This window comes from Protopterus annectens, chromosome 2.part1, assembly GCF_019279795.1.
Source record: "Protopterus annectens isolate FY-2018-M chromosome 2.part1, PAN1.0, whole genome shotgun sequence".
Classification (NCBI taxonomy): Eukaryota; Metazoa; Chordata; order Ceratodontiformes; family Protopteridae; genus Protopterus; species Protopterus annectens.
In genome coordinates, this window is record NC_056729.1 from 914,838,629 (window position 1) to 914,851,629 (window position 13,001).

Below are 13,001 nucleotides of genomic sequence, written 5' to 3' on the forward strand. Positions count from 1 at the left end.
GGCCCACATTGTCACCAAATATGCAAGTATTTCCAAAACTTAAATATGTCGCACAAATGTCAGCCACAGTGAAAGGTTCAAATATATTTAATAATAATAAAGGAACAAAAAGATACTCTGTAACATCAGTGGTCAAAATCACAGGAAATATTTAAAAGGACATTGCAGGACAGTCTGAAATAAATAAAGAAGAACATCTAAATTAAGCTTTGCTATATTCCTGACTGTATCTAGAGAATTACTGTATCCTAGTTAACTTGCAGAGCAATTAAGGCAGATGTGGGTGATTGGGTCTTCCAGCTAATGTGTTCACGTCAAATAAAAATACAGAATACACAGTCTCTGTCAGAGAGTTCTTAAATTAATACCTCAAAATATTACTGCTGGGATAGCTTGTATGATGGCAATACTTCTTGTCATCTGACTCTCTCCCAGGTAAAATCCCTATTGATGCAACTGGTAGCAATTAGCATCTACCTGTGAAAATACATAGACAAGGCTTTTCTGAGATCTAAGGCAGATCCTGGAAGTCATACACAATAAAGGCACCGCCAAGACAATACAGTGAACCCCTAGTACTGGACATTGTGTCAGTTACTGCACTGAAACTGAAGGATGACATCCTTTTTTATGGCGTGGCTATAAAGTAATTTGATTTCAACTATTTTTCTTAAGTTTTGCAAGTTAACCTTCTGTACTCCAGTTTCCCCTTTTAAAATATATACATCTAAACAGTTAAAATAGTGTATCTACATTTCAGTTCTCTTCCACTAGGGTACACTCTGGGTATATTTTTAAAGCTCAGTACTTTACAACCCTTTTCAACACGCACTTCTGTACCAGCAGTTTGATATACAACATACAGTTCTAATACATTTGTAACACAAGCATATGAATCATGTTGATATTCACAAATGGCATATAATTATTTACAAAATTGCAGATAGCTGGGCTGGCAGCATCTCTTTTTGTGAAACGGCAATTAATTTTGACAAACTGTTGCTTAATAGAATGTTCGTTGCTTTAGAATAGTTTGACTGTAACGGGATATGCTTAGTTTTCCATGTTGATTTTTATTTGGAATGAGACAGCTTTGTGATCCAACCTCGCCAGTGAAGATGTGACATAGCGATGGTGCAGAGCTCTCCCATATTGGTGAGAACAAGGTGCAATATGTTTAAACATGTGGTTGAAGTGCACGCTAACTGACAAATGACTTTTATGTAAAAAAAAAAAAAAAAATCCAGGAAATATTGTGCCTGCAAGTTGGTGGCAGTGCATGTTTTCCAGCTTGTAGAGGGGTAGTCTCCCATGAATAGTGTCTAGTTGGATGGGGAGTAGTTGCATTCTTGAGACATAGATGGTGACTGTAGTTTGCTAAGATATGTCAAGGGACTCGTATCTGAGGTGGTTTGTATGTTGATGAATTCCAGAGCATCATCCTGTTTAACCAAACTTGAGGTGTACTTGTTAGCTAATGTAGATTGAGACATCTGCACCTTTAGTCTTTATCTGTTCAGCTGATGTTCTAAATGTGAGGAAGGCACTGTAGCCTTGCATGCTGGGCATTTTCTGCAGCTTTAAACTATGTGTTGGTAACAGCATAAATGTTTGTATTCTGCATAGTGAGGAGGGCTTGTAGGGTGTGGAGTTTCCTGTTAAGGGTCCTAGCATTGAGAAGTAATACCTTTAGTCTCCCCTTATGTTTTATATGCTATGTTGGTAGGTTTATCACTTTGTTATTGCATAAAAAATGTTCTTAGGGGGTAATTTTGGCCAAAATCGGGATGCCCGGGAGAGAGATGCAGGCTGTCTTTGGCAGAGCAACATGGTCTGCTGACCATGTCCTCCCAGGCTGCCAGATTGAATCCCCCTGGACTGACACCAGAAACTAAGCCAATTGTTAGTCCATCATTTTTCGATCATACTATGGTATCATCATAGGTGAAGGTAGAATGCTGCTCAGTGCAAGGCACATACCAGTCTGAGACATATTCATAGAGGTCCGTAATGTCTCCTTTCATATAATGCAAGAGAGGTATGTCTCAGGTCATTGACACCCACATGGACTATGATAGAATCATACTGGTACCTGTGGTGGACTGACATGAGTGCATGTGTAACTTGGTGGATCCTGGATTCAGATAGGCAACTGAGAAATCTTCTTGTCCAGTCTGGTAAGTGGGGCATCAGTTAGTAGTATATTGGAGTCCCTGTGACCAGAATTCTGAGTAAATTGCTTGCTTGGCTTATCGGTTTTGTTTTCGAGGATCCATTGGGTGTGTAGCCTTATGTGCAGCGTTTGGTGTTGCTTTTGGTTTATGCTTTAGAGATTGCTGAGGTTAGGAATTGTTGTTTGCATGCTTAGGAGTTTTTTGAGGTTTGTGGAGTTTGCTTATTAGTGCCTCAGTATAAGATAGTCTGTGTTTCTGGAGTTTGTGTAGTAGATTTAGTTTGTGTTTTTTGATAGCCTTGTTTGTATAGGCTGTAACAGCTGTCCAGCTTCCAAAACGTCAGTGCACCTTCTACCGTTAGTCAGCCCAACCTAACTAGAAGACAGATTTGGGTACCAAGTCCTTCAGAGGTTTCTTGCAGCCGAAGAGAGCTGTCTTCTGTGGGTTTTGTGGATTGATATTCTGCTTGTGCTGTTTCATTTCTGGGCAGGTAAGTTCCATTTGGGGGAAAAAATTCTGTGTATTAATTTTAATGTTTAAATATATTTTCCTTTTTAGGAAAGTATGTTTTAAACTAGGAATGTGTACTGTTATTGACTGTCGTATAACTTTGATATACTTTTAAACAAGAGCACACACTTGTGTTTGACAGTTTAAAAGTTGTTAAACATTCTAAAACTTTTTTTCTCCCTGTGGAGAGACTGTTAGAGTACTTTTTACTGTGTTTTAGATGGGAAAAGTGACTTTGTACTGCTTTTAAAACTTTAGCAGCTTTTGCTGCATAGTTCTACTGGAATAGAATCGTCCTTTTTAGCTTGACCATAGAACACACTACTAGTTCCATGGTTGGTCCTTCTTCCAGCCAGAAAAAAGAAAGTTAACTAAACAGCTGGCTCCTCAGATCACTCCTCTTTTTCCCTGAATCTCTCTGGTGTTGCTTATACAGCCGCTGTGGACTGGGGGTTAGCCCTTGAGAGAGTCTGTCATACAGTATAACATGGGAAGCAATGAGGTTATGAATGTAATTAAGAAAAATTGGAATATCGTAAAAGCCTGTTGACTCCTCCACCATTTTCATTGATGAGACCGCGTGCTTTGCGTTTTAAAACTGCATACAACATGAAAAGGGTTTTGGAAAAGAATGTAATTGTCAGCATAAAAACTTGGAATAAAAATGTGTCAGTATGGTTTGTGATGTAAAATGCTTGCAATCAGTGTGGTTTGTTTTCATTTATGTAAATGCATGATTGCTTATGTCATAAGTGATGTTTTAATAAATATATTTCTTGTTTAAAAAAGGCAGGGATTTAATAATTTATGTAATGTTGCTTAGGTTGTATGGTATATAGCAGTGTATGTGAAGTGTAATGATTGTTAATTTAATACAGTTAGGCAAGTTTACATATATACAAAGTAATCTACGTCACAAGTGATAATTCAATAAAGTTGTTAAAATAAATAAAATGGGTACAGAAAAGTGTGGACATTGTAACCATTGTCCATACATTCTTACAGAAGTTTCTTTGCAATTAGAGCATTCATGTGGTAAATACACTATTAATTTTCAGCATGGTAACTTCCAGAGTAAAGGTTTGTTGTATCTGGCAATTTGTCTACTTGCCATAGTTTTTATGTGGTTAACACAGAAAAGGGTTTACACTGGAGGATTTATAAGCATTGCAATTACATCACCAAGACGAATATTAAAAATACGCTGTACAACCATTCTATAATATGTAAAGATTTTTAAAAAATTTTATTTGCAGTTTTAGGCTCATTGCCTCCAATCCCCCTGATTTAAAGGATTATATCGCGGTTGCACCACCATTTTATATAGTGGATATAAAACGCGTACACACCCCTGTTAAAATGCTAGGTTTTTTGTGATGTAAAAAATGGGACCACAGTATATCATTTCAAAAATTTTCCCACCATTAATGTGACTTATAACCTGTCCAATTCAATTGAAAAACAAATCTGTTAGGGGAAAATGTAAAAAAAAAAAAAAAAAAAACGTACAATAAGCTAGTTGCATAAGTGTGCATACCCTTAAACTAATACTTTGAAGCACCTTTTGACTTAATTACAGCATTCAGTCTTCTTGGGTACATATCTGCCATCAATTAAAGAGGCTCTGATTAACCCCAAATAGAGTTCAGCTATCCTAGTAGATTTTCCTAACATTTAGTCAGTTGCCTGCTACAAGAAAAGCCTTGGTTTACAGAGAGCTTACAAAGTATCAAAGGGATCATTGTTGAAAGTTATCAGTCAGGAGAGGGGTACAAAAACATTTCCACAGCATCGGATGTATAATGGAACACAGTGAAGACAGTCATCAAAAAGTGGAGAAAATATGGGGCAACAGTGATGTTGCAAAGAACTGGATGTCCCTCCAAAATTGATGACAAGATGAAAACTGGTCAGGGTGGCTTCCAAGAGACCTACAACAATACTGAATGAACTTCAAGAATTTCTGGTAAGTACTGATTGTGTACTACATGTGACAACAATCTACCGCGTTCTCCATATGTGTGGACTATGGGGTAGGTTTGCAAGACCTGAAGCCTTTTCTTACACAGAAAAACATCCAGGCCCAGATAAAATTTGCAAAACAATACATCAAGTCTCCCAAAAGCATGTGGGAAAATGTGTTCTGGTCTGATGAGACCAAGGTTGAACTTTTTGGCCACAATTCCAAAAGGTACGTTTGGCACAAAAACAACACTTTGCATCACCAAAGGAACACCATCCCCACAGTGAAGCATGGTGGTGGCAATATCATCCTTTGAGGTTGCTTTTCTTCAGCTGGAACTGGGGCTTTAGTCAAGGTGGAGGGAATTATGAACAGTTCCAAATACCAGTCACTTTTGACCCAAAACCTTCAGGCATCTCCTAGAAAGCTGAAGATGAAGAGGAATTTCACATTTCCTCACGACAATGACCCCAGGCATACATCCAAATAAGGAAAAGAATGGCTACACCAGAAGACAATTAAAAGTATTGGAATGGCCCAGTCAGAGCCCAGACCTAAATCCAATAGAAAATTTGTGGGATAACCTGAAAAGGGCTGTGCCCAAAAGATGCCCTTGCTGTCTGACAGATTTGGAGCACTTTTGCAAGGAAGAGTAGGCAAATATTGCCAAGTCAAGATGTGCCATGCTGATAGACTCCTGCCAAAGAAGACTGAATGCTGTAATTAAATCAAAAGGTTCTTCAGCAAAGTATTAGTTTAAGAGTGTGCACACTTACGCAACCAGCTTATTGTACATTTATTTTTTATATTTTTTCCCCTAACAGATTTTTGTTTTTCAATTGAATTGTACCGGTTATAGTTCACATTAAAGGTGGGAAATGTTTTGAAATGATTTATTGTGGTCTCATGTTTGTATATCACAAAAACCTGGCATTTTAACAGGGATGTGTACACTTTTTATATCCACTGTATGCGAGCTGTAACACATTTTGTTAATTCTAATACTTCTGACAAGGATGGTAATACTTGATAACTTTGGGAATGAAGTGTATGCTTCAGCAGCTTTAATTTTGATGTTAAAGTTTATTCTAATTGTGAAACTTGTGGAGAATGTTTTACCTGCAATTCTTTCGTGTGAGGAAAAAAATTTCTCCATGTGATTTAGTTTCTTCACTTTGGTCACTGCTGCTTGTTTAAAGTGTATTTGACTCTGTAGTTACTACATCCAGGGCTATTGCTACTGGTACTGTGTTGAAGAGGGTTGGCTTTCTGCATTCTCATAACCATACAGATGATGTAAAAAATGAGATTTTTTAATTTTCCTCATCTAGTTTTGGAACGAAACAAGCTGATCTCCGTAAAATGCTGGTAAGCAAATATTTAAACAAATAATGGCAGGAAGGTCCCAAAAAGAAAGGAGGAACCCATCTACACAAAGGTCAGTCAAATAAGTCAGACTGTCTATGTAAGGGACTTTGATCCTGTGCCCATCCTAGCAGTCCTCTATCCCTTTTAGAAGGTCTAAATCTCCATTTGTCTCTGTGGGAACAGATTATTTCAGCCAAATGGATTCAGAGACTGATTTGGCAAGGTTTTCGATGGCAGTGGGAAGAAAATCTCACCTTTCCTGGGAATTACTCCACATCCACCAGACCAAATCTGTCTGCTTCTTCCTGTCCTAAAGCTTATGCTTTTTCAGAGGGTAATAGAAACAGTTCCTCCTTCTCATTTAGGAAGACGTTTTTTTACTCAAGAATGTTTCTGGTGGCAAAGAAAGAAAGTGCTGGAGACAAGTTCTGGACCTTTCTTTCCTAAACTAGTTTGTGAAAGTGTCAAAGTTCAGAATGCTTTCACGTCACAACCTGTTATCCTTTCTTCCTCATTTCAGTTTTTTGTGACCTTAGATTTATAGATTGAAAAATAACCACTTGAAGGCAGTGTCCAGTAACACAAGATACCAGGTGTCCTCAATAAAAATGCTTTAATGTAAAGCCAAAATCCACAGCAGCAACAAATACAATTTGTGAAAAGCAGCACAGCTACAAGAACAGAATGTTGGATAAGCACTTTTGTCTGCTATCATAGCAGACTTTATCAAATCTACTGCAACCTTACACAGGTGTAACTAAATAATCAGTGCAATTAACACCTTAAAAAGTTTTAAAGACATAGTACAATCAACATACAAATGGTAAAAAAGAAAGAAAAAAACATGTCATAACTTAGCAGCCCTTTCTATTAAAATTGGTTTTAAAGACAAACTGTCATTTAAGCCTGGTGAGTACCAGGCATTTAACAAAGCTGCTATTTAAGCTCACTTTTATAAATATTGTTAGCCCAATTGCCACCCCTGGCTTTTTCATCACCACTTCAAGTATACCAAATTTGTATCCAGAAAACGACCCACATATAAGGGAAGGTCTATAAAAAGGGCATTGTTCGTGTTGAGTGTTAATGGCATACAAGTGTTCATATACCCTCTTCTTGAGGGCTCTTTCCATTTTACCCACATAGTATGCTTTACAACCAGTGCAAACAGACAAACCAGTCCTACGGTGTTACAATTACCCCCACTAACCTAACTTTGTGGACTGGGTCCCCCAAAGTGATCTCTCGTGTGTTCAGTACATAGGGGTAATAATTACACCTACCACATGGTTTGGTACCGTTATTGTTACTCCTAGTAACAGGATGTTCTAACAAAGTTTTTATATTATTACCCACATTAAAAGAAAATGTGGGACCCAAACCCGAGGCTTGAGTGAATTTGTTATTACTCTCCGAAATAACCCAGTTCTTACACAAGATGTCCTTAACCTTATTCCCAAATGAACCAAATTGTATGGACATAGAATTCAGAAAATCTTGTCTATCCAACAATTGAAGGTCAGTCGAGGTGGTTTGTTGTACACTTACTTCAATATTTCCTTGTCCTAACAGGGGTACACATTTCTTACCCCAACATTCCAACACCTCACTATTTATCTGTCGCAACATACAATTGGGGTACCCTCTTGCTTTAAACATCTCTGTCAACAATCCCAGTTCCCTTTTCAAGTTATCAAGGGTAGAGCAAATTCTTGCACCCTTATCATTTGTCCCCTAACCAAATGCCTCTTAACATGGTAGGGGTGTTGAGTCTGATAACTCAAAAAGCAGTTAGAATAGGCGGCCTTACAGTACACCCTGGATGAAAACTGCCTTAACTGGAGATCTCGGGTGATGTTAACATCCAAATAGTCTATAGTATATTCATCAAATGTGTGGGTAAATTTAAAATATGGGCATACTTCATTAATATGTTCAATTAATTTATCCACAGTTGACCTGTCACATTTCCAAAGAATAAAAATGTCGTCAAGATAACGACCGTAAAAAAGCCACTCTTGTTTGAATCCAGTGTTAAAGATGTATTTACTCTCCCACATGGCCATAACATGGTTTGCATAAATGGGGGCACTACTGGCCCCCATAGCCACACCCTTCACCTGCTTTAAATACTCCTCCTCAAATTAAATAATGTTGCTGTGAAGGATCCATTCCATTAATTCCATAACAAAGTTGATCATTGTATTTAAAATATGCCAATAAGGCTTCATGGAACAACTCCAAACCTTCCTCATGGGAGATTGAACTAAATAAATCTACGATGTCTATCATTGAATATCCACTAGTGTCAAAGAAAAACTGAGGCTTAATCCTAGTTAAAAAGTTCCAAGAGTCCTTAATAACTTGTGTAACTGAACCCAAAACATCCTTCACCAACCTGTCAACAAAAACACCCAAAGGGTATGTTGAACTGTTCTGGCCAGCCACTATGAGCCTATATGGGGGGTGGTCCACATTGTTGTGGACCTTTGGGATTCCAAAAGCTGTGAGAATGAGTGGACAATCATTCTTCAAGAAATTCAAAGTGTCCTCATTAATAATACCCTGATATAAACTGTCTTCTAAAAACAGCTGTAATCTCCTGTGTGATATGTGAATTTCATTCAAAGAAGCAGAGGTATATCTCTGTGTCACATAAAATGTTCATAGGTTCATAGGTTGGTACTAGGCTATCGGCCCAAGGGCCTATGTAAGCCTAGCCAGCAAGGTACCATAGCTTACGCCACTCAAGAAAGTTATTTTCCTGTGCCACTGTCCAGCAGAGACACAGAAGTGATCCCCAGGGTGTATTTCCTATTTCCCATCCACTCATCAAGATTTTTCTTGGAGTGCTAATGAAGAACTTTGCTTGACATAGATGGGTAGCTTGTTCCAGAGTGTAGGAAGTCTCTGGGACAGGAATGTATCCCTCCAGCGTGTCCTGTTTATTGTGGTGACAAGGTTTAGGTCCCTAGAGCGTGCAGCTTGGAGGGATTGGGATTTATTTAGGTGTAGCATGTCCAACAGCTCTGGGTTTGACATAGCTTTATATGTTCATGATGTCATTAACATAATCCATTCTCTCAACCGATACAACCCCACCCCCCTTATCCGGCTTCATAATTCATATTTCATCAGATAATCTGTGGCTGTTGTGTAACCCCGTCTCAGTGTTAGTCAAATTAAAATAATTATTCCTATGTTTCTTATATTCATAGGAGATATCTCTCATACAATTTTTTCATAGTGGGGCCGTGTGTAAAGGAGGGTTGTACAAACTCTTTTTCTCAAACCTTGAATAATCACAGAACTGTTCCCTTTTATCTTTGAAAAGAAGTTGAAAATTGAGTTTCCTGATATAAAGTTTAAAATCAATAAGTACCTTAGAAATATCAGGTTTTCTAGCTGGAACAAATTTGAACCCCTTCTCACGTGACGGCTAGATTGCTTGTGATCAAGTAAGGAGAAATAGTCCTCTGTTATTATCCTGTTTGTATAGTTAAAAATATTGAACCCATTCAAACTAAGTAGTTTAGCACCAAAACTAGAAATAATACCTTGTGGTTGTGCACCTTGTTCAAAAAGATCTAGAACCTTTTCTGATTCTGGGTGTTCCAGAAGTTCGTCCTCCCCATCTGAGTTCGAACCCTGGGGGTAACATGTTGCCCCTGTAAAAAAAACCTTGCCTGTTCCTGTTTTGGTTGAATATCTGCTCAGACTTTCTTAATGGGGGTAATCCTGCTCAAACACTTCATCTACCTCGACATCAAAAAAATCATCTTGTAAGTTTTCATCGGCCCTCCTCTGGTCATAACCAGGTGGTTCAGGGTCCTGTTCATCTATCCTCTCCTTATCATAACTCATATTTAACCCATAGATTTATATTTAGATTTATTGATACTTATCACATTCTCATCCATTCAGACTTCAGACGTTTCTAAAGGTTTCGTGTGTGTGGATCTCATTATTAGCTCTCTGCCTTAGCCTTTGTGCTGTCCACTGCTCCAGTTATAGCTCATTGCAGGCTACAAGATATTGACATTTTACCATATTAGGTGATTGCTTATCTTTCATAGTCATTTTCAAAGTAGGCTAGGAGAGTATTGTTTACTGTAAGATGCTTAATGAAAGGTTCCACCAGTAGAAGCTAGTTTATGAAGGTATGAGTGCGCCAGTGTAGGTAGATACCACTTTGCAGCCTCCTAAAGTGTAATAGGCTACCTAAGGCACCTCACACTAAGAACTGTAGTCAAGGACAGATTGTTCTAGTTACAAACAGTTTGTTCAGGACAGTTGCCTTGCTTATATTGATGAGCCATGGTATTTTTTTTTTTTTTTCTTTTCTGATTATTACAGTCAATGTTTTTATGTCTGTTTCCCATTTACATTATTTTGAACATTGACCGTGTCTCTTGTGGTTAAATCTGGTTTGTAAAATTGATAATAGGGAATCTGTTTGGGATTCACCAGCCAGTTCATGACATTGATGTTCTTTATTTTTTTTATAAACTTTTTATCCATTTTGTTCATCACTCCTGTTTGAATTACTGAAGGGCTAGATTGACTGTGATTGTTCCAGCTTGACATCATTGTAGTCAGAGCAAAGATTGTTGTTGTTTAAAAAAATGTGGAGGAGAGAAAAAGATATAGAGAAGAGGCAACCAACAAGATATGTAATATTTTCCATGTTGCAGAATAACTTGTCTTTTTTTTTCCAGAATTGACCAAAAAATGTCTGGTGGTCAAAATGGATATAAGCTGAATGAAGCCAAGGCCATTTTGACTGAGCTGAAATCCATCAGAAGAGCCATTAGCTCCGGAGAGAAAGAAAAGCAAGATCTGATGCAGGTAGTTTTTTGTTTGTTTTTGTCACCTGACCATGCAGAATGTAGGAGGTTGCTACCAGAGCTCCAGATAGACTGTTGGTCGCAATGGATAATCCCTTGTTGGGCCCATAGGCCAAGTGAGGATCACTAAAACAAAAAAATATTGAGGACTCAAAAAAAAAAAACTCCTTCCTACAGTTCACGGAGCATACTAAATATTCTTATTTATATGGCAGCAGTTCTGATCAGCCATTTATTAAATTCCATTTTTAAATACTTTTAACTTACAGGCAATGCTATCACAGAGACTGATCAAGACCTCACTGGCGCTTACACTTAAGCATTGGTCAGACCCCCTAATTGCTTCTACCTTGCACAGCCACTGCTCTTGTCCCATCCTTATTAGAGGCCTAGTTGCTAACTTAGTGACTGATTGAAAATATAAGCTCAAAGTACTGGACAAGATGCATATTTTTAAGTGGCACTGGTGCAGGAATACTATTGGGAAGTAGACTTTTGAGAGCAAGCATGGGATTTGAAAAGCTTGTTTCTTTAGAAATTCAGATAGATGTGTAAACTAATGTTTAAGTTAACAGTAATATGATACTAAAAATATATATATTCTACAGTACAAGTTAAGTGAGGTTGCAGTGTATTTTGTCTCATGTTAAGATTAAATAGGTTAAACAAGGCTTAGCAGTATTTTGTATTGGGGGGAGGGTTGATGGTAGTTGAACTTTATCACAACCCTTTGCTTTTCTGAATTCTGGAACATTATGCTGCCCTTTGATTTAACTTTTGCTCCGAAGTACTTGTAAAGGACAGTAATGTCTTCTTGGTAGACAACACTGCACTGTTTGGAAAAAGTAATATGCAGTTATGTTAGGGTTTTAGGAGGAGTATTTTCTTCATCTTTTGCTAGGAATTTACTTATTTGGATTGAAACATTCAGAGCTAATGCTAATACTTTGATTTGTGTAATTTATTGAAAACTCCAGCAAGTATGTGAATTAAAATACTACTTTTCTGTCAACATTTGGCATTTTTTTACAAGTGCATTTACATATGTTTTTGCAGAGTCTTGCAAAGCTGAAAGAACGATTCCTTTATGAGCAGGGTATGAGGCGATCAGAACCAGATCTGCGATCTGCTTCAACAGGTTCCCAACTTTCTCTTACCAGGCAAATGTTGGATGCAGGTTCTCAGACAGACATCTCCGGTGATGTAAGTACATTGGTCATGAGCATAATTTTTGACACTCGTGAAAAGTAAAGTTCTAGGTTCTTGCAAAGCAGTGACATCTGATAAAAAAAGTCTGAACTGAAGCCACCATTAATTTGTGTGTCAGTTTAAATTTTGCTAACCATATGTTGGACACAGATGATCATTTCTGAAATGACCTAAGGGTACTCTCAGTCAAATTTATAAAGCTGTAAAGTTGGAACTGATGCAGTTCAAATAATAAAGTATTGCAAAATGTGCATCTTAGTATCATAAAAGCAGTATTCTTAACTTTAAACTGCATTTACTTACACACAAACTCAAATGTAGGTGTACATTCATTCACAAAGGTTATACATATGTTATTGAGTAAAAGAGTGTTATAGTATTGAAAAGCTTGGTGGGTGGAATTTGTAGAGCAGTAGCTGAGTAGCAGCCTTGTAGTGGAAAGTAGAACTAGCGATACAGCTAGATGGAGAGAGTAGATGGTTAATTTAGCAACACATCACATTTATGTATGGGGTAATGCAAAGTTTACCTGCAAACTTTGTGGTTTAGAAACAAAGCCAGATGTGAGTAAACCTGCAGTGCCCACACTCAGAAATGCTGTTATGCATTAATATTACTTAAAAAAAAAAAAAAAATTCACTGCTGTTGGTGCCACAGCTGCTTTTAGATTTTTAAAACTAGGCTGCACATTTGTATATGTTCAAAAACTTTTGCAAGTGGATCCACAAAAGCATACAGTAGCTACAGTCGCTTTACATAGTTCATATTATTAGCAAATTGGGAAAAAAAAGCTAGACATAATTTTTACATTTTGGTAGCCACCATAAAGTTCAAGTCTCTGTAGCTGTCACATGTCTGCCTGTGGGTGGTGATGGCTTTACTCTGGGTTACTGATTGTATTGTCATGTGTAAGTTTGTTGAATGTTTAGT

General features: G+C 37.6%; 1 protein-coding gene across 1 annotated transcript in view; it reads left to right on the forward strand.

Annotated features, from left to right (window-relative positions):
* The window catches only part of WWC2 (WW and C2 domain containing 2), a 1,656,421-nt gene that overhangs the window by 768,997 nt on the left and 874,423 nt on the right, over positions 1 to 13,001 (forward strand). The window contains exons 6-7 of the mRNA XM_044062544.1: positions 10,734 to 10,863; positions 11,919 to 12,065. Of these exons, the coding sequence (XP_043918479.1) occupies positions 10,734 to 10,863; positions 11,919 to 12,065 (277 nt within the window). The remainder of the gene's footprint in view (positions 1 to 10,733; positions 10,864 to 11,918; positions 12,066 to 13,001) is intronic.